This window comes from Fundulus heteroclitus, chromosome 7 (genome assembly GCF_011125445.2).
Source record: "Fundulus heteroclitus isolate FHET01 chromosome 7, MU-UCD_Fhet_4.1, whole genome shotgun sequence".
Taxonomy (NCBI): Eukaryota; Metazoa; Chordata; class Actinopteri; order Cyprinodontiformes; family Fundulidae; genus Fundulus; species Fundulus heteroclitus.
Window position 1 is genome coordinate 23,084,052 of NC_046367.1, and position 18,837 is coordinate 23,102,888.

Below are 18,837 nucleotides of genomic sequence, written 5' to 3' on the forward strand. Positions count from 1 at the left end.
TAAAGATTCAAGTACTGAATAAAATCTGCTAAGAGAAGTATATGAAATGAAAACATGAAAGGACCAAGTGTCAAATCAAAGACGTTTTTTTTACAGAAAATAACGAGTGAAGTGCTCTACTTGAACAGGAGGAAAATCGGTCAAGTGTAAAGCTAGAAATACCAGCCAGATGTCTGAGCCTATAGAGTAAGATATTGTATTAAATGCTGCTCTAAGGTTGATCAACACAAGGATCAAACAGTTTCCTGCATTTTCAGGCAGGAATGATCGCATTATATCTTTAAAAAAAGGCAGTCTTAGTGAAATGCCAAAGAAATATCATTCAAAGGAACTACATTAATAAAACTTAAAAAAGAAGTGGCCGATTCCAATTGTGACATTAGAGTTTAATGCTTTATTTAATAATTTCTTAAATGAGAATTAAGTAAACACTAACTTTCCAGTTGTCTAATACTGGATCCATTGGTGCATACAAGTAAAAAAATTTAATAAAAAACAAATCAACACTTTTTCCTCTTTTGTATGTTAGTCAAGATCAATCGTCACAGAAGGAGATGAATGACTGAAACTACTTTTCTGAAGCAGCTGATTGTTAACAAACAATATCAGAATATCAGTTTAGACGTGTCACCTGTTAAATTACCAAGCAGGTCAAATATTATACCAAGTGGAAACCAGAGATTTAAAAAACACTGTACAAAAAGACATAAACCCTCTTGTTACTGTCTGACAATAAATCAGACTAATCTTTTCATGTTTTAATTAAAATAGGATTAATAAAATCATTTTTTTTGCCAAATGCCAAAAAGAGAGAACATTTTAAATGCTACGACAATTTGTGAAAAAACAGATTGTGTTATGGCTTTGTAAGCGTCTTAAATCACATATGCATTTAATGCAAGTGCAGCTCTAAATAAATATGCATTTATGTGTATTTTAAGACAGAACTCAAAAGCACAGCTTTCTTGCATGACATAATGGACAAATTAAAAGAAATCATCAGGAAGAGAATCATAGCGCTCTATAAGTCTGGTTTCATAACAATAAAATTTTGACAAAAAAAAGACTCTTTTCACTGTGCTTCAGGCGGAAGTCACATCACACAAAAACAAAAAAGGCAAAGATAATGATAGCCTAAGAAATCAGTACAAATATTTCTTTATTATTATTATTATTTTTTTTTTTTACAAACTTTGCCACAGCGACTGTGTTTTTACATGTTTGTTGTATAAAAAAGGAATGACGGAAACTGGAGCTCATGACATGTACGTTGCATAAATATGGGACATCATTCTCTCTTTACTCAGGTTTTACCCTTGTTAACATACACACACTTGTACAGATTATAAAAACATATTATGTTACCGAGGCACGTGTGTAACACTCCTAAACAAATCAACACGGTCTCTGAACACAGCAACACTTCAAGATTTTACAACACCACCAGCCTCATAAATAAAAAAAACACATCCTCACGCATAACCATAACCAGTCATGCAGATACTCAGGATGCTCTTCCAGTCTTGGTAGGTAGGTGGCAGTAGTGCATCAGATGAAACAAAATCAATACTCACACTGTGCTCTGTCAAGTTTAAACTTATTCATTTACAGCAATTCTTTAAACAGTTGGCAGCCTAAGAGTACAATTGACCAATTTTTAGAAATAGATTTCCTAAATGTTTCAAATGTGTTACACTGACTTCCTAAATATTCAAAGTAAAAACAAAACAAAACAATACAAGGTTTTGGGTTAAGAGCATGGCCTGAATGGTTTTAATACTTTCTACTCACTGAAATAAGATAACCATAAGCAGACAGCCTTTAACTAAACTGTGTTCAAGCATTAAATATGAAAAGATTTGGAGCATTACAAAAGGGCAAATGTCATCTTATTTTAGAGCAGAATACTTAAAAATCTTGATACTAAGAAAAGAGACATAAATCCCAACCGGTCTTTCCGTTACTTTTTTTTAAGTGGGAACATTTTTTTAAAACCCTTTTTTTTTCTGACACAAAAGGAGCTTTTGCAGTCACACCTCTCTAAAAAGGAAATGGAGAACTATTAATTGATGGAGACATGTTTCAACACACAAGTTGTTAAAAGCATAAAAAGAACACAACATTTCTTGAATTTATAACAAGGATATGTTAAATGGATTTGTGGCTACTCTTTGGATATAAAAAAACGGAGCAAGCACTCTTACTTTCCTCAATAGTACTACCATGCAGGAAAAGGGAGTGAGATTATTCACCCAAAACAGGATCTCAGTTGGAATCCCCCCCCCCCAACCCAAAAAACAAAAAAACAAAACAAAACAAAATCACATTTTTTGTTTTGACTTGGGGATGTTTGAAATCTATTAGTTAATTTACTATAGTTTTTACGACTTTAGATAGAACACAACATTTGCTGATGTCTGGATAACAGAATTCAACAAATACCTTCTCTCAATACACATTCCTGATCCCTACAAAACTTCCATTTAAAAATTTCAGATGAAAAAAGAATTAATAAAACATTTCAGTTGTTTCCACACTCAGCTTTCTATAAATGTTTTATGAGATTTTATCATATCGCGGATATTTTAGTACAAAACATTCACCTAGTTGGGTTGTATTTGTTTTCTCTCTCCAAAAGATCTGGTAACAACACAGTGATAAAGATTCAGCAATGTGGTAAAAAGTCATTTACCACCTGAATGTTGTAAATTACTTTTTTTTTTTTTTTTTTTTTTTGCACCTGGACAAACTTAGATCAGTTTGAATTTATAGTTCTGAAAAATTACTGGGATTTTATTGATTAAACACAGACCCTATAATTCAGATTCAAGCACAAAAGCAAACAGATCTAGAGGGTAACCCCACCCCCCCTCACCCACCACTCCCATCCTGCAAAATTCAAATTTATTATTATTATTTTTTTATCTGTAAGTAACTTGAAAACCAAACTCACCAATAAGATGGACAAAAACTCAAGTTAAGATGTGACAAGCCAAACAATGATGATCATCTGAACAACTATGTAAAATGCTCTTTATTTTCTAGATTTTAAGGGTTCTATCATTTAGTAAATGGAATATCATCTAAACTCGGGAAATTCAAATTAAATTTTTTAATTCTCAATTTTCATATTATCATGCGTATCTAGTCCTGAAAAAGCAATTGAAGTCATGGGTCACAAGGAAATTCCAACCTTTGCAGACTGAAAGTATCAAGACTGCATAGGAAAACTGGATACTAGTTTTAGAAAACTTGGACATAGAGTGAGTGATGTGACATTTTCTTTGAAATAGTTTCTAAGTTGATATTACTGTAGTGCAGTTAAACAGAGTTATTATGTGTGTGACTTTCAGCTGCTTCCATTCACTGCCACTATGCCACTACAAAACATCTGCACAGCTTGTGAATAGAAAGCCAGCTATGCCTGACACAGCCGTGGAGAGAGAAATGACAGTACTGACACAAATCTAGTGCGTCAGAGTAACAATGCTGGTCAGAACTGGAGCAGAAATACTCTACCTGAATGCTTACCCTTTTTGTCACCAGCTATCTTTCCCCGTTTTGTCGAATTACAGGCAGACTATCTCTTCCTCACTGGACAAATCACTAAATAAATCTTCATCTTGCAAATTTTCATACAAGGTATGACACTTCTCTACCTTCATCTCAAGTGGCCTCTACGTAATGCATCGATACATTGCTCTTTGGCAACTTTCAGCTGTGCTCCTCGGCTGCCTTGTGCTCGCTTTCCTTCACACTTTTTTTTTTTAGCTATTTCTCAATTTCAGTCATGAAGTGCTGAAGAACTATCATGAGCTACAAGTTGAACACAACAAAAACGAGAAGTTGTTAAACTAATGATCTATGTTCTATCAGTCTGCAGGCTTCTTTAAGAGTGTACAGAGCAAGCATTGAGCTGGACAAACTCAACCAGAGTTGCCACGTGTGTTTTCCATAATCTGTGACTGGAGCATTTTCGCTGATATTTGCATGTCTTTAGTTAATTCCAAGTATCTTATCAAATGATGTATAAATGAACAGGGTAGAACAAAATTACAAACGTTAAAAATGTATCAAAACGATGCACAATTTTAGTAACAAAAAGCCAAATAGGACAAAACTGTATTTACATATAAATACTGTACATACATCTGTAATACAGGATGATTATAAATAATAATGGCTACTGTTAAAAAAAGGAGTAAAGTACTGTGCTAAAGTATTAAACTACCACAAATATTTTACATTTTCCTTTTAAGGGGTCAGATTTCCTTGTGCTCGTTTAAAGTCGTCTTGATCAACAGTTCTTTAAGCCTTCAGATGGATCATCTTACGTTCCCTTTGGACTTTAAAAAACAACTAAAATGAAAAGAACGTTGAAAATCACCGTAGAACAAGTGATCAAGACCACTTTAAGATATTACAAACAGTCCGGCTTCTTAGAAGTAAAATATATATAAAAAAACAAGAGACGACTCAAGACTTTCGGACAGTATAAAAATTCTGGTAAAAAGAGTTCATTTTATATTGAATAACCAAAGAAAGATCCCAAAGTACACCTCTATGAAAAAGCTGTAGACATGCTATAATCGGTCCTTTGTCCTAGTTCTGAAAACTTCCTGCAGCACATAGGCACACACTGAGAAATGCAAATATGATGAAGATACAGTGGCTTGAAAATATGTTCACACCCCTTGAACCTTTTCCCGTTTCGTCACTTTGCAACCACAAACTTCAACGTGTTATTTTTGGCGCGTGATTTGACAGACCAACAGAAAGCGGTAAAGAATTGTAAATTCAAAGGAAAATGAAAAATGGTTTTACATTTTTTCACTAGTAAAAATCCGAAAAGTGTGGCACACATTTATATTCAGCCCCTTCATTTAAGTGAAACCACTAAATAAAATCAAAAGAACCCACCAAATTGGTCACAGTAATTCAAGACGAGCTGCAGAGAGCCCCAGCGCAGCTCGGAGACCCAGTCAACAGGACAACTTTTAGTCATGCAATCCACAAATCTGGCCTTTATGGAAAGGTGGTAAAAATAAATCTATTGCTGACAGAAACTCCCATTTGTCAAAGGTAATGTAGGACACACAGTGAACATGTGGTTAGAAGAGAGCAAAATTTAACGTTTTTCCCTTCATGCAAAACACTGTGTGGTGGAAAACTAATAGTCTGCATCACCCTGTGAAACACCCCAAAGGAAGGTTTTGTCTGAGCAGATGGGAGGATGGCTGGAACTAAACGCGGAGTAATTTCTAAAGGCCTAAGACCTAAATCCAAAGTAAAATCTCTGTTAAAACTTTAAAATGCCTGTTCACAGAAGTTCTCCACCCAATCTGGCTGAACTTGAGCTAATTTGGAAAGAAGAGTAAGCATGAATTTCCCTAAATGTGCAAAGCTGGACTTTGCACCCGTAAATGCAGCTGAAGGTAATTTGCTGAAATCAAATGCATTATTCAGATTTTTAGGTAACAAAATGGAAAAGTTTGGCCTCTTACATGACGATTATTCAATATTTTCTCCATCACAAAAACACCCCCATAGAACACACTGAAATTTGTGGTTAAAACTTAAAAAAACATTTAAAAAAGTTCAAAGGGAATGCTTTTCCGAGGCACGGCAGGTGCTTGTGAGGGTCGTCCGTAGTGCATAGAGGAATAACTAAACCGAGCCCTCCAAACGTCTGCAAAAGGAAATGCTTTTCAAAACGTTATCATTGTTCCAGTCCCTCATGACGACAACAAGGTAGTCAATTTTTTAAAAACAACACGCATGAGTACAAAAACAGTACAAAAAGTCATTTTAGAAAAATTCAGTCAGGTAAGAGTTCTGTGTTTTACCGAGCGGCAGCGCCCTGCTAAACGGAGGTTTCTGATTGCAGCAGCAGGATAAACTTATGCGACTTGGGGTCGATGTACTCCTCAGTCAAGCGGATGTAAGGGACACCCTTGACTGTGACTGCTAAACTAAAATCAAGACACTTTAGCAGGAACTCTGTCCCCTCCTTAATGCCGCTGGTGACGGAGGCTTCGCTGATCAAAGTCCACTGATCGGCCATCCAGCGCTCTGGGCCGTACTGCAGGGTCGGACCGGGAGCGAGGTAGGCCTCAAGGAAGGCCTGGACACAGGAGAAGAAGTTTTAGCCAGACTCAACAAAATTAGCTCTATCACAACCAAAAGGTGGTTTATTTCTATATTTTTAATTAGAAGTTACAACAATCCTTTGCAATATGACAACACAAGCCACACTGACCTTAGGACTCATGTTATTGACTAGGCAAAAAGCCAGATGCTTCTGGATGCTCTCCATGCTGTGGCAGTGCTGCCTCCTGGTGGTGCGGAGGTATTTCTGCAGGGCACGAGCCATTGAGGGGAAAATAGCCAGAGCGGCTTCACGGACATCCATGATGTCAGACGGTGCTGCGTTCTCGTCTTCTTTCTTCATGCGCCGGACATGTGTGAAGGCCTCCTCCACGGCGACCACCAGCCTGATGAACCCACAAACATAGGCGTTAGCTTTGAGTTTGGCTCTTTGCATGTCAAAGCACCGATCTGACCTGGTACCAGAGACACAGTAGATGGGCCATAACCCAGTATACTCCAGAGAGAGTTACTAACAATAGCTCATAAAAAAGTAAAAAAATAAAATTAAAATAATGTATTAACATGTAATACATAAATAGGGTATCATATAATTAGCTGTTTACCAGTACTTGTCCACATTTACAGTCAATGCAAAAAAGGAAAAAAACAAAACAACGGGAGGTGTGACAAATGCATGACACCAGAAGCTCTTTCAAATACCAGGAAATGTTGAAAAAAAAAAATCGATTTTTTTTTTTTTTGGGGGTAACACACCTGGCCAAATAAACAAAGAAGTGAAGTGGTTGACCAGACATAAATATTAACTTTTTTCAATGGCAGTCACAGTCCCCTGCAGCTAAATCCTCCACAAAACCTGTGATTCTGCATTATCAAGACAGACTGAACGATCAAATATTCCTTCCTTCGTTTGCTTCGACATCGTGAAATGTTATAGGATGAAACTGTTCTATTTGCAGAGCTGGAACTAATTAATTATAGTACATTTATTTTAAGGCTTTATAACACATTTTTACCAGGGGTGCCAATAAGTGCAAATCTTGTTATTGATTTAATTTAAAACAAGCAAGAGAACATGCTTGACTTTAACCTGAATGACACCCATTACATACTATACTTACTTGAATTTAATTGCAGATATATGTAGCTTAACTGTGGCTTAGTTTAGATGAAAAGAATTTAGTCTCAAGGCTTTGACGATACATAAATCATAATGGTGTGTGTATCTTTTTCAGGAAACCTGCATTCTGATTGTTTCAACCAAATAGTAAAGATCGTCCTTCAACATTTTTTATTTTTATTTTTTTATAAAAGACACTGTCTCTGTTTCTATCTGTGTTTTATTGTGTGACCTCATTAAACAAAGGCTCTGACTTATCCCTTTTCCCCAAACCCTCCAAACATAAATCCTGTTGCTCTGGGGCGAAAAAGCAGCCCGGCTTCGGATGGATCCGTGACACTGGATTTGGAAATGGCTGTTAGAGAATCTGTGCCACCACTGGGACAGTGTCCTACGGCGTTTTAAAAAAAAAATTGGTTTCCGGGACTCTAATTATGTACTTTCCGATGGCAAATACAAACCATAACACCTACGTAATGAGGTCCGCATGTGAATTTAAAATGAATCCCCCCATCCATCATGTGTCCAAGCCTGTGCGGACGTTGAGACCCACCTGGCTCTGCGCTTGCGGACCCTCCTCTCGTAGTCGGCCTCCTCGTAGTACAGCTCGCTGTGCGCGTTGTCTTTGCGTTTGGTGGCAGGTGAAACCATGGACCGTGACTGATTTCCATTACTGGGCTGAGCTGCAGCCGTACTCCCCGGGGCTAAAGCCAGGAGAGAACAGAGGTAAACTGATTATATCAGTGTGACCTAAAGGAAAGCAGCTTCCTGACCCTGCGGCACCCCCCCCGCCAGTGATGAATGGGCATGGAGAAAAGAGCTCACCGCTGAGGACAAATCAGATCTAATCACAGGGGATGCAAAAACTCATGAAAAGGAATCTTTCTGCTCAGGATTGGGCTCATCTAGGTCGTCACTAAGTTTAGGAAAAAAACAAGCTTTCAGGATTAATCTGTGCTATAAATGTGGGACACCCTTCCAGTCCAATTGACAATTTGTTATATTTATAGCACAGGAAAAAAAGTAACCTTTATTTAAAGTGTTGCAGAAATCATCTCATTGGGTGTGGCTTGAAGGGAATAAACATAGTTTTTGCACATCAAAGGTTATAGTCCACGTCTGATGAAGGTCTTTAATGATTTGTGTAAAGGAGCTTGTGCAGCGGCATGTTCCAAGCTCATCAGGTTTTAATTTGGGTGCATTTGGATTTTTTAAGCATGTGGATCAGGAAAGTTAGGGGGAGGTGGTAGAGTTAACGCTGCAGGTAAGGTGAGGACATAAATGATTAATAATCCGATCTGCATTTGCACGTGTTTATGGATCTGCAAGTCAGAAAAAGACTCCAAATGCAGCAACGAGAATGGGTGAATCATCATATCATCGTCAGAAAAGCCAGCAGCCCCTTTACCTCCCGGCCTACATCTATGCGCTATAATAAGAGTTGCAACTGTGGATGAATGGAGCAGGGAAGAATAAGCCGTGAGTGGGGGTTGACAGGAAAGGAAAAAAAAGGGACAGAACAGGCGGAGCTGGAGACAGGCGTAGCGCGAGGAAGGAGAGATGTGGGAGAATGTGAGAAACGAGCATTTCTCTGATGAATTATTTAAGGCATGAAATTCCACGGCCCCCTAGAGGGCTTTCCGTTGCGCTGCGATAGGGATGGGGGAGAGGGTGCGCCGGATGAAGATTACTATGAGGGCACTGTATTTCATAGTATCCCTGCAACAAATCAAGAAAACCACAGTGTTACGCAGCGGGTGGAGGATTAATGGGCAGTGAGCAGAAGATCCTTTCAGATGCAGGAGAGTGCAAAATATGTGACTTTATAGAAAAGGCGCATGTGGTTGTGAGGAGGCAATATGTTAAGTGCACTGCGGTGCCATAGTTAGAGTGAGCCTAGCAGGCAATGAGATATAATATGGAGGTGAAATACAAAGACTGTAACGATGGAACATCTAAACCATCTAGTGAAGGGATTTCGTAAAAATTTTTAGTCGATTTCTATATTTGCTTTCTTGAATATTTTTTAAGTTGCCCTTCATCCATAGGGCTTTTTTAGTTCTTTTGCAAGTCCATCACAGGGCAACATAGAGACATACAGGACAAACAGCCATGCCCACACAGCTTCAGTCAATTTAAAGCAACACACCATGTATATTTTTTGATGTTGGGTGAAAGCTGTAGATTCAAACGCTGCAAGGAAGCAATGCCAACAATTTGACCACCAGGCAGGTGTAAATATGCAAAAGAAAGAATGAAATTTCTTTTATAATTCACCCTAAAACGTCATGGCGGCAGCATCATGCTTGTGGAAAACAGACGGCGCTAAACACAGGACGGTTTTTAAAGTAAATGTAAAACATACAGCTGGAGGCACAGTAGAACGGTTTAGATCAAATCATATTCACATTTATTGCCTGGTCAAAGTCAAACCTAAATCAAACTGAGAATCAGTGGCAAGACTTGAAAATGGCTGTTCAGACCCTCTGCACTGAATCCGTCCATTCTGCAAACGAGAATGAGCAACATTTTCAGTCTCTAGACACGAGACACAACACAAAAATCATGCAGCTGTAGTTGTAATTGTGTTTCTAGAATAATCTATTAAAGTAATTGCTCATCTGCTGTGGGTAAGTTTACTTCTTCTGTCATTTAGCTGTTTCTCCGTGTCCATTTCTTTTCAAGCTGTATGCAAACGAAATTTCGTTCTGTATGCACTTTGTGCATACAAAATGACTATCTATCTATCTATCTATCTATCTATCTATCTATCTATCTATCTATCTATCTATCTATCTATCTATCTATCTATCTATCTATCTATCTATCTATCTATCTATCTATCTATCTATCTATCTATCTATCTATCTATCTATTTTAAAGGATAAGCCACTTAATATGGTGTCATGGTCAGGTACAAGTCCTTGACTGAAAGTGAGTGAAAAGGAGGCAAAGTCCACAGAGAAATGTTGAAAGATCTTCAGAAAACTTGGAGAACTGCTGATCAAGACCCTTTAAGACGTGACAAGAAAGTCTGACAGTCTTTAAGTGATGTAGAAATATTGTTATATTGTTGTTTGGAGTGGGCATGCAATGGTCAGATTAAAATGACCGCATTTAGACAGCACTTTTCAGTGATATTCTGATCATAACAACGATTTAATGCAAAAGCCTGCTGGATCCACACTGCGAAGCTAGATAAGTTAGATTGCAGAGTTATTTGTAGATCTTTTACCGTATTTCATGTAAATATTACCTCGACCCACAAACACAGTAAGTGTGCGTCAACCTGCAGACCATCTATTAAGAGACTATGGATGACACAAGATTTATTGCCATTATTGTAGAAAGTTCCTGTCACACAGGAGGTCACTAACCGTCCACGTTGTAGACCTTTAACCCAGCCAGGTGCTTGGCAGTTCGGTGTTTAGAGGCGGAGAGAAGGGCCGGGTTGTGAAGCGGAAAGTCTCTGTAGTAATACTCCAGAATGGTCAAAGCAGCTCGCTGGACGCTGCGAAACAGAAGAGTGAAGAAATATAAATACAGTTTGCATTTGAGCGGATTAGTTAATATCTGCTGGGAGTACAACAGCACACCTTTCACTCCATTTGTCACGTTGCTTTGTGATGTTACAGTCAGTAAATTAGATAGCAACAATTTATTTTGGTTTTTGACCAGGACCTGAACCTGATATCTGACCAAAGATATTGTTCCATAAAATCTTTGTTTTTGCCATTTGTATCAACTACAGTAACAGCGCTTTGCAAAATTACAAATTTCCCTTGAACTGTGTTGCAAACACAAACTTTTCTGTACTCTAAAACTTTGATACCATCCCAACCCTAAAAATCGAGTAAAACCATTTGTCTTCAGACGATTTAAATTATTTAACACATTCCTCCTGCACTCAAAAAAAAAATAACCAGAGCTGTTTTGTACTTTATGTTAAAAAATGTTTTTTTTAGTAAACACATTAAAAGGTGTCTGTTGGGTTGATTTCTTTATCAAGTAAACGTCACATAATTGTTTTGTTTTATCCAACACACACCTTTTTACGTTTTAATGGAAATCAAATGTTAACATAAAGTGGACAAATGCCCATGATCACTTTTTGAATGTGCAAGTAATTGAACTGTATACTTTGTGAAGGCTGATAATGAGTACATGGAAACCAGGGAAGATAGCAGTCAGATCAGGGATAAAGTTGTAGAGAAGTTTAAATGCAGGGTTAGGTTATAAAACAACATTTAAATCATCATCCACAAAATGAAAGAGTCTGGGTCAACCATCAAAACTACCATGACATGGCTAAACAAGGCGTCTGCAACCTGCAGCTTCAGAGCAACATGTGGCTCCTACTGTAGCTCTAAAAGCAATGCTTTTAAATCGAAATGCCATTGGAAGGGCTGGTTTTAACAGTTTTTAGGAGCTGGGGGTAAAATGGCTCTCTGGATTAAAAAGGTTGCTGACTCTAATTCTATGTAGCTTCTAAAATTAAAGGCCAGGCAAGATGAGCATTAATCAGACTAGCAGCCCAGAGGCCCTTGGTAACTCTGGAAAAGCTTCATAGATCCACAGTTCAGCTGGGACAATCTGTTTATAAGGAAAACTGTTTGAGGTTCACTATTTCACAAGTCTGGCGTTTGTGAACAAGAGTCAAGAGGAAAGGTTCAGACCTAAATCACAATCCAATTTAAATAAACCTGAATTATTTTACAGTAAAGATAAGCACAACTCTTCACCCAAAGTTGGGGGAGATGAGCCAATGTTCTGAGTTTTCATTAAATTAAATTAACATTAATCATTCTCCTACAACTTTAAAGATCCACGCCCTTTCGTTTTGATCCATAACATAAAATCCATACAAAATGCACTTAGGGTGGTGGTTGTAACAAAGTGACGAAGAGAAAACGTTAATGGGGCATAAATAGTCTTGCGGGGCGATCTTAGCCGAGGAACTGGGTGTATTTGTTTAATAGAAAGGTTGGCGTTTCACTGGAAACCTCTGACCATTGTTTCAAGTAGTTAGGAGAGCTCTCAAAACTTTGTTCTAACTTGCAAACCACTTTTATTTGACTGCTGCAGTTTTACTTCCTACAACAATTGAGTGAACTTCGTTCAGTTAATGCCCCATTTCCTGTAAGCTACCACAAGCTTCCAACAAAGCATGGGATGAGGCCGCCAAGCTACTCCATCACTTTATGCCCTTCTTCAAAACCATTTAGAGTCAATTAGGCGCATTATAACCTGTCATGTTTATGAACCTGACGTCAATGGCAATCTCCTCGTCCGAGACAAAAGGCGATCACAAAGTGAGCACCGTGGCCCGCGCTCTCATCCCTCCTCCGAACTCCTTGATTACCTTCCTCTCTAAAGATACGCTTAAGTAACCAGACAGCAGCCTGTGCCAGTGTTCCCTGCAGACACGAGCATCCAATTGGACTCATACTTGAGCAAGAAGGCCGAGGCATGTGTCTCAGTGTGGACTGCACTGAGAGGTTCTATTCACAGAGGAAATCAGGCCGCAGAAATTAGCTTCAGATTCAGAGCAGGTCCTTTTTTTACAACTCTAACCATAGCCGTTCAGCGCGTGTACCTTAGCTGTCCGATGTTGTAGTGGCGCGTCTCTCCGTCCGTGGAGCGGATGACACACACGCTGTAGCAGGGCCGGAGGTGGCGGAGCTCCAGCAGTACGACGGCCAGGTAGTGAACAAACAGCTGGGAGTCCACCAGAGACACGGCAAACTGGACAATACCGTGGTAATCTTCATCCTGATTAAATCAAACAAAAAAGGTCCAATAAACTTAAATTAGGTTCTTGTTTCTGACTTTCTCAGGTTTTGGGGGCATAGATTGGAAAGTAGGCAAAGGTAAGAGTCATACACTTATTCACATGCTGAGTGCTTTCCAGGTGATTTAATCCTTTCCAGTTGTCTCCATGAATTTTACTTACAGTCCTGAGAATAAACAGAGCGTTCCATTTGAAGCTTAAACCAGAAAACAATCCACAGCTCAACCATGTAGCTGAAGACCTCAAAATGCGTTTTTTTTTTTAAGTTCATTATCCCGTCTCTCAGAAAGTGAAACGTAATAGTTGTTCCATATTTAGAAAGTAGGTCGAACTGCTGTCAGGTCGAATCACTTCAGGCCGTCATGCAGAAGTAAGTGAATTTTCATCGGTGCAAACAGAGTGTCTGCATAGCAAAGCCTGAGAATATCACTAAGATATTTGAATTAATTCTATGGCGGTGTGTACATATGGGGTATGTAATGTTTCTGGATTGTTTAAACTCAGAAACGGCATATTATTGCGGAGTACACAGGAAGCATTACATTATTGAAATGACGTTGAGAGCTGCAACTATTTGTCAGTAATACACCAATAATTATGTACTTGTTCCAATTCTGTTTTTATAATTCTTTAAATCAATTAAAGCATTCCTGTGCTGTGAAAAATTGTTTGCCTCAACAGATATCTGTTGTTTTTCCTTTGTTGTCATATTTGAATGTTTATGTTCATCAAATACATTCTAAAATCAGGCTTATTCAGCCTTTAGTAAATTAGTTCATAAATTTTAAGGAAAAAGACTCTTTAAACCAACCTGGCCAAATGTAAAAAAACAAAACAAAAACATTTCAACACCACTATATTCATGCCAGTAGAATAAAGAAATCACTTAATATGTCTGATAACATGAAGTAGGTAAAATATCACCAAAAGCAACAGACCTCCAGAACAGACGAGAAACAAAGTTATAAACAAAACAATTTCTAAAGCTTTGGGACTCCTGTGAGCAGCAGTAAGAGCCACAATCCACACACTGAACACATGAAACATGGAACAAAGAGTACATGATGTCTTAGAGGTCCAGGATGTCACAAAATAACCCAGAACAACACCCAAAGCACTGCAGACACCTCTCGTCTTAGTTAAGGTCTGAATAAACAATAAGAAAGAAACTAGGCTGAAATGCCATCACTGGGAGGGTTAGAAGGCAGAACCCACCACTGACCAAGAAGAGCACAAACATTTCCCAAAAAACATCTTGTGGGAAGTTAGACTGTGGATCAGTGAGACAAAAGTAGAATTGTTTGGTAGGCGTGTCCCTTTGCACATGGTATAAAACCATCACGGTATTTTGGGTGTGATTATCTAGGGCGGTGGTCCTTAATTCCAGTCCTCAAAGGCCGGTGTCCTGCAGCTTTTAGATGCGTCCCTGATCCAACACACCTAAATCAAATAGCTGAATTATCTCCTCAGTACACAGTTAAGTTTTCCAGAGTAACAAATTAAAGTTGCAGGCCCTTGAGACTGGAACTGAGGACCACTGATCAAGGTCTGCTTTACTGCTTCAGGACTTGGACAACTTGGTGTAATTATTGGATCTCTAAATTCTGCTCTCTATCAGGCTTCCTTTAGCAGAAAGTCCAGCTGTCAGTTCCTGACTTTAGGCTCAGACACACTTGGGTTAGGCAGGAGGACAATGATACATTTTCCAGCCATTAAGTGCACACGAGTTCACTAAATGGCTGGGAAAAGACATCTGTAATTCAATTGTGAAGCTGTGGTATGACCTTAAACACAACATTCATCCTCAAAACTCTCCGATGGAGGCTAAATCCACCTTAATCATTGAAAATAGTTTTTGTAATTCCCCTAGTTATGTCTTGCATTAATATTTATTATATTACCTAAAATATTTAATTGTGACCATATAAAAAAACCTGAAAAATCATTAAGGTGAAGATACTTTTTCCATATACTGTTTTGAACAAAAATATTATCAATAAGGCAAAAATGTTGAGTAATGTTCATTGTTGCATTATAATGCATTCTGCAAACAACCGTAGAGCTGTTTTATGGTGATGGAAGCACTAAATTAGTTAGAATGATGTAAAATGCACCAATTCATGATTAAGCAGAGCTCTGACTGTCATCATTACTATTATTAACTTTGCCTGTCAAAGTTTATGTCAGTAAAGCTCATTCATGCATCTGAAGTTGCAGATGGCGACGCTTCATCTTTGTGTTCATGCAGTCAATGGTGTCTGTGAATAATGCCAGTCTGCCTGTGCCAACAGTTCTGCCTGCCAGCAGCTGACTCCCACTTTCCCTGTTTACTCTGTCTCTTACTACGCTCAGCAGCCACCTCGCTCACCAGGAGGTCCTGGCAGGCTACCACGGCAGGAGGAGTGCCACATAATCGTAAAGCCCTAACCAGAAACCACCGGGGACTGATGAAGATTCTTTCTCTGCATCAAACACACAACCTCAGTTCCCAATTCTCAAGCTGCAGACTGGTAGCTTCAAAGCTGAAATCCCCAATTGCTCTGTACAATAATAAGAACATTTGAGGACCAAGATACCGTTCTGATTTTCCCTTATGAAACATACAAAGAGAAATAGTACTCTTCGATGTAACTTTTTCTTGAAACGTCCTTGTTTGAAGATAAAAAAAGTTGGAGGTGAATGCCACAAACATAATAACAGCTTTGTCTCAAGCCCACCTGTGCATCGAGGATCCGGACGCCGTAGAAAAGCCAGTACGACATGGTGAGCAGCAGCGTGAGAGTGGTGAGGAACGCCCGATACACACACACCCTCGGCAGGCAGGCTCGGCTCGGCCTCAGAAACAAGGCCCACACAGCAACGACGAGGATGAGGATTTTGAAGGAGATGGAGAGGAAGAGTCCCTCGCATGCGGCGCCACAAGCCTGCAGTCTGTCTGGCCACATCACTACAGGAAGGAGCAGGAAGACCAAGGGCGTGGCCAGCACCAGCAGACCCACGCAGGAGCCCACGGCCAGCGGGAGATAACGCCGGAAGCCCTGGGTTCGATCCTGTATCTCTTTCCCGAGGCCAACCACTTCCTCCTGGGAGATACTGAGCTCGGAAGTGCCGGTAACAGCAGTGGTGGTTTCCCCCCAGTTATCGTCCTGAAAGGAAAGTGGAGACGAGAGAACAAAGAAAGATCTTTTTTAAGGCACCTGTCGTACATTTGGGCTATGTATGATGGAACAGTTTACCCTCATTGCAAACTTTTGATACATCCAATTTCAAGGTACAATGGTGTGAAAAAGTGTTTTTGACCCCTTACAGATGTTTTGTGTGCTGTTTATCACACTTAAATGTTCCAGATTGTCAATGTAAATCGAATATATATATATATATATATATATATATATATATATATATATATATATATATATATATATATATATATATATATATATATATATATAAAATTTCTCCCTAAACCTTATTACCGGTTCTTGCCAACCTTGGTGGAAACAACTGCTATCAAGTGGTTGCAAACTAGCACAGTTTAGCCACAGTAGTTCAACTGAGTCACTGTCGCTTCTTGCATGCTCAGTATGAGGGATTGCTGCAAAGCCATGGACAATGCAGACGACTCTCCCTGTGGCTCTACGCTTCTTCAGGAGGAGTGAATGCTGCTTGTCAAGACTTGATGCAATCTACTGGGTTGTTTTAGATAGGATTTTATTTTAACCAATGTGTATAATCTGCCCCAATCTGTATAATCTGATTGAATTTGACTTTGGAAAGTGCCTTGAGATGACATGTTTCATGAATTGGCGCTATATGAATAGAATTGAAAATTGAATTGAATATCCGAGTCCAGACTTTCTAAGCGGTCACATCAAACCTTCTCAAGTTTTTGAGCCATTCCTGGACTTCCTGGTGAGCCAAACAGGTCCAAACCAGCCTTCACTGAGCAACACAAGGCCTGCAGTCCTTTAGGTGCTGTTCTGTGTTCTTCTGTGAGCTCCTGGATGATCTATCAACGTGCCCTTGCAGTGACTTTGGTAGATTGGCCACTCCTGCAAAGGTTCACCTTTATTTCACCTGCTCTCCATTTATGAATAATGGCGCTCGCTGTTCACCGGAGTCTCACAGCGTTACAAAGTTCTCTGAAACCCTTTTTCTGGGCTGTTAGACGTTAATAACTCTGTTTCTCATCTGTTCTTGACATTCCTTACATTGGAGCAAGGCGTGTTGCTTTTTGAGATCTTTCAGCCTACTTCATGCCATCAGACAGGTTATATTTAGGCAATTTCTTGATTCTGCCTGACAGTAAACAGGCCTGAATGAGGCCAGTGATTTTGAAGCAGAAATATGTAGTTAATCATGGTTAATTCATGACTCAAAAGGTGGGCTATTTTATTTTCAGATAATTTAAGGTTGGTTTGGTCGGCTTTTATTATTTGAAAACAGCTTTTTTGTCTACTCGGGTTGTATTTGTCTGATATTAGATTTTGTTTGATAATCTGAAATGTTTTATTTATTAAAAAAAACAAACACTGGATGTTTCTCTGTGACCTTCTTAAAGCAAGACTGTTTCTACCTAGCCTGGTTTCAGATTGGATCAGCTCTGACCTCTAACCCCGCTAATACAAACCCTTAAAATCTACATTATAATCTTTATATTGCCTATGGCTGCGTCCTTCAAACGCAGCTAAGAATTATTAATTTACATATAAGTATTTGGGGTGTTACAATACATTCACATCAATATATTGATTCACTAATCAGCGATCCAAATATAATGAAATTATATCGAAATGAAAATATCGATACACAGTGCAATTCTTAAGATACGCCTTTATTTTGAAAATCTGGCATAAGACTATAGTGAACAGGTGATGTATTATTATTATTATTATTATTATTATTATTATTATTATTATTATTATTATTATTATTATCATTATTAAATATTATTATTATTCCTATTCTCATTTTAAATTTAGAAGAACACCTTTTTATCTAAATGCCTGATACCCATATGAGCATAGAAATAAAATGGTCAAATCATATCTATTTTTTTGTGAGTTCTTATCAATGTAAATAATAGTGTTAGATGGGCAGATAATGTTGCGTCATATAGATCGCATTGTTCGGAAATCGTAACATATCATGACAAAGCTGGTGATTTACATCCCATAATAAGTATAATAGTAGTGCAGCCTTTTTTGTTCTTTATGTGAAGTATTCTGTCAGATAACATGATAAATAAATCAGGGTCTCACGGCAGTAAAGTACCCTGTATGTCTTGGAGGCGGCTGGTGTTGAAAACATAGCCTTTTAAAGGTGATTTTCAGTCATTATGCTCTATTTTCCAGCACTGAAAACCCGCTCTTAAGGATATAGTTGCTGTGTTTAGAGAAAATGGGCATCATTATATTCTGTTTATGGTCAAATTGTTCTTTAGTTGTCTGGGGAACACTGATGAAATACTAATTTCTGACATCTCTGAAATAAGCTGTATATAAAACACATTTACCAGCCGAATTCTATTAAATTGAGGCATCAAACCTGACAGGAGCAAATACATGTGGGTGCAAGAGTACCATAGGAGATGTTACAGAACCGTTTCACCAGCCGGCACTGAGCCTAACAGCGCTGCCAAGATTTAGAGAATAAAGATTTACACACCTGAGACCAGACTGGCTATGTCATTTTCATATTAAACTAAAAATGTATCAATAAACCCAATACTTTGAGTTTGTCATCATTAAAATGAAGTAAAATGCACTGGTGCACTTATAGACAGATGCAATTGTTCCTCACAAATGATCCAGAATTG

General features: G+C 38.6%; 1 protein-coding gene across 2 annotated transcripts in view; it reads right to left on the reverse strand.

Annotated features, from left to right (window-relative positions):
• Positions 1-1,964: 1,964 nt before the first annotated feature.
• The window catches only part of LOC105938264 (vang-like protein 1), a 35,341-nt gene continuing 18,468 nt past the window's right edge, over positions 1,965-18,837 (reverse strand). For both annotated transcript variants that reach the window (XM_036139208.1, XM_012879945.3), the window contains 6 exons: positions 15,737-16,165; positions 12,825-13,000; positions 10,606-10,739; positions 7,782-7,932; positions 6,260-6,494; positions 1,965-6,124 (listed from right to left, as the gene is read on the reverse strand). In XM_036139208.1, the coding sequence (XP_035995101.1) occupies positions 5,864-6,124; positions 6,260-6,494; positions 7,782-7,932; positions 10,606-10,739; positions 12,825-13,000; positions 15,737-16,165 (1,386 nt within the window). In that variant the 3' untranslated portion in view covers positions 1,965-5,863. The remainder of the gene's footprint in view (positions 6,125-6,259; positions 6,495-7,781; positions 7,933-10,605; positions 10,740-12,824; positions 13,001-15,736; positions 16,166-18,837) is intronic.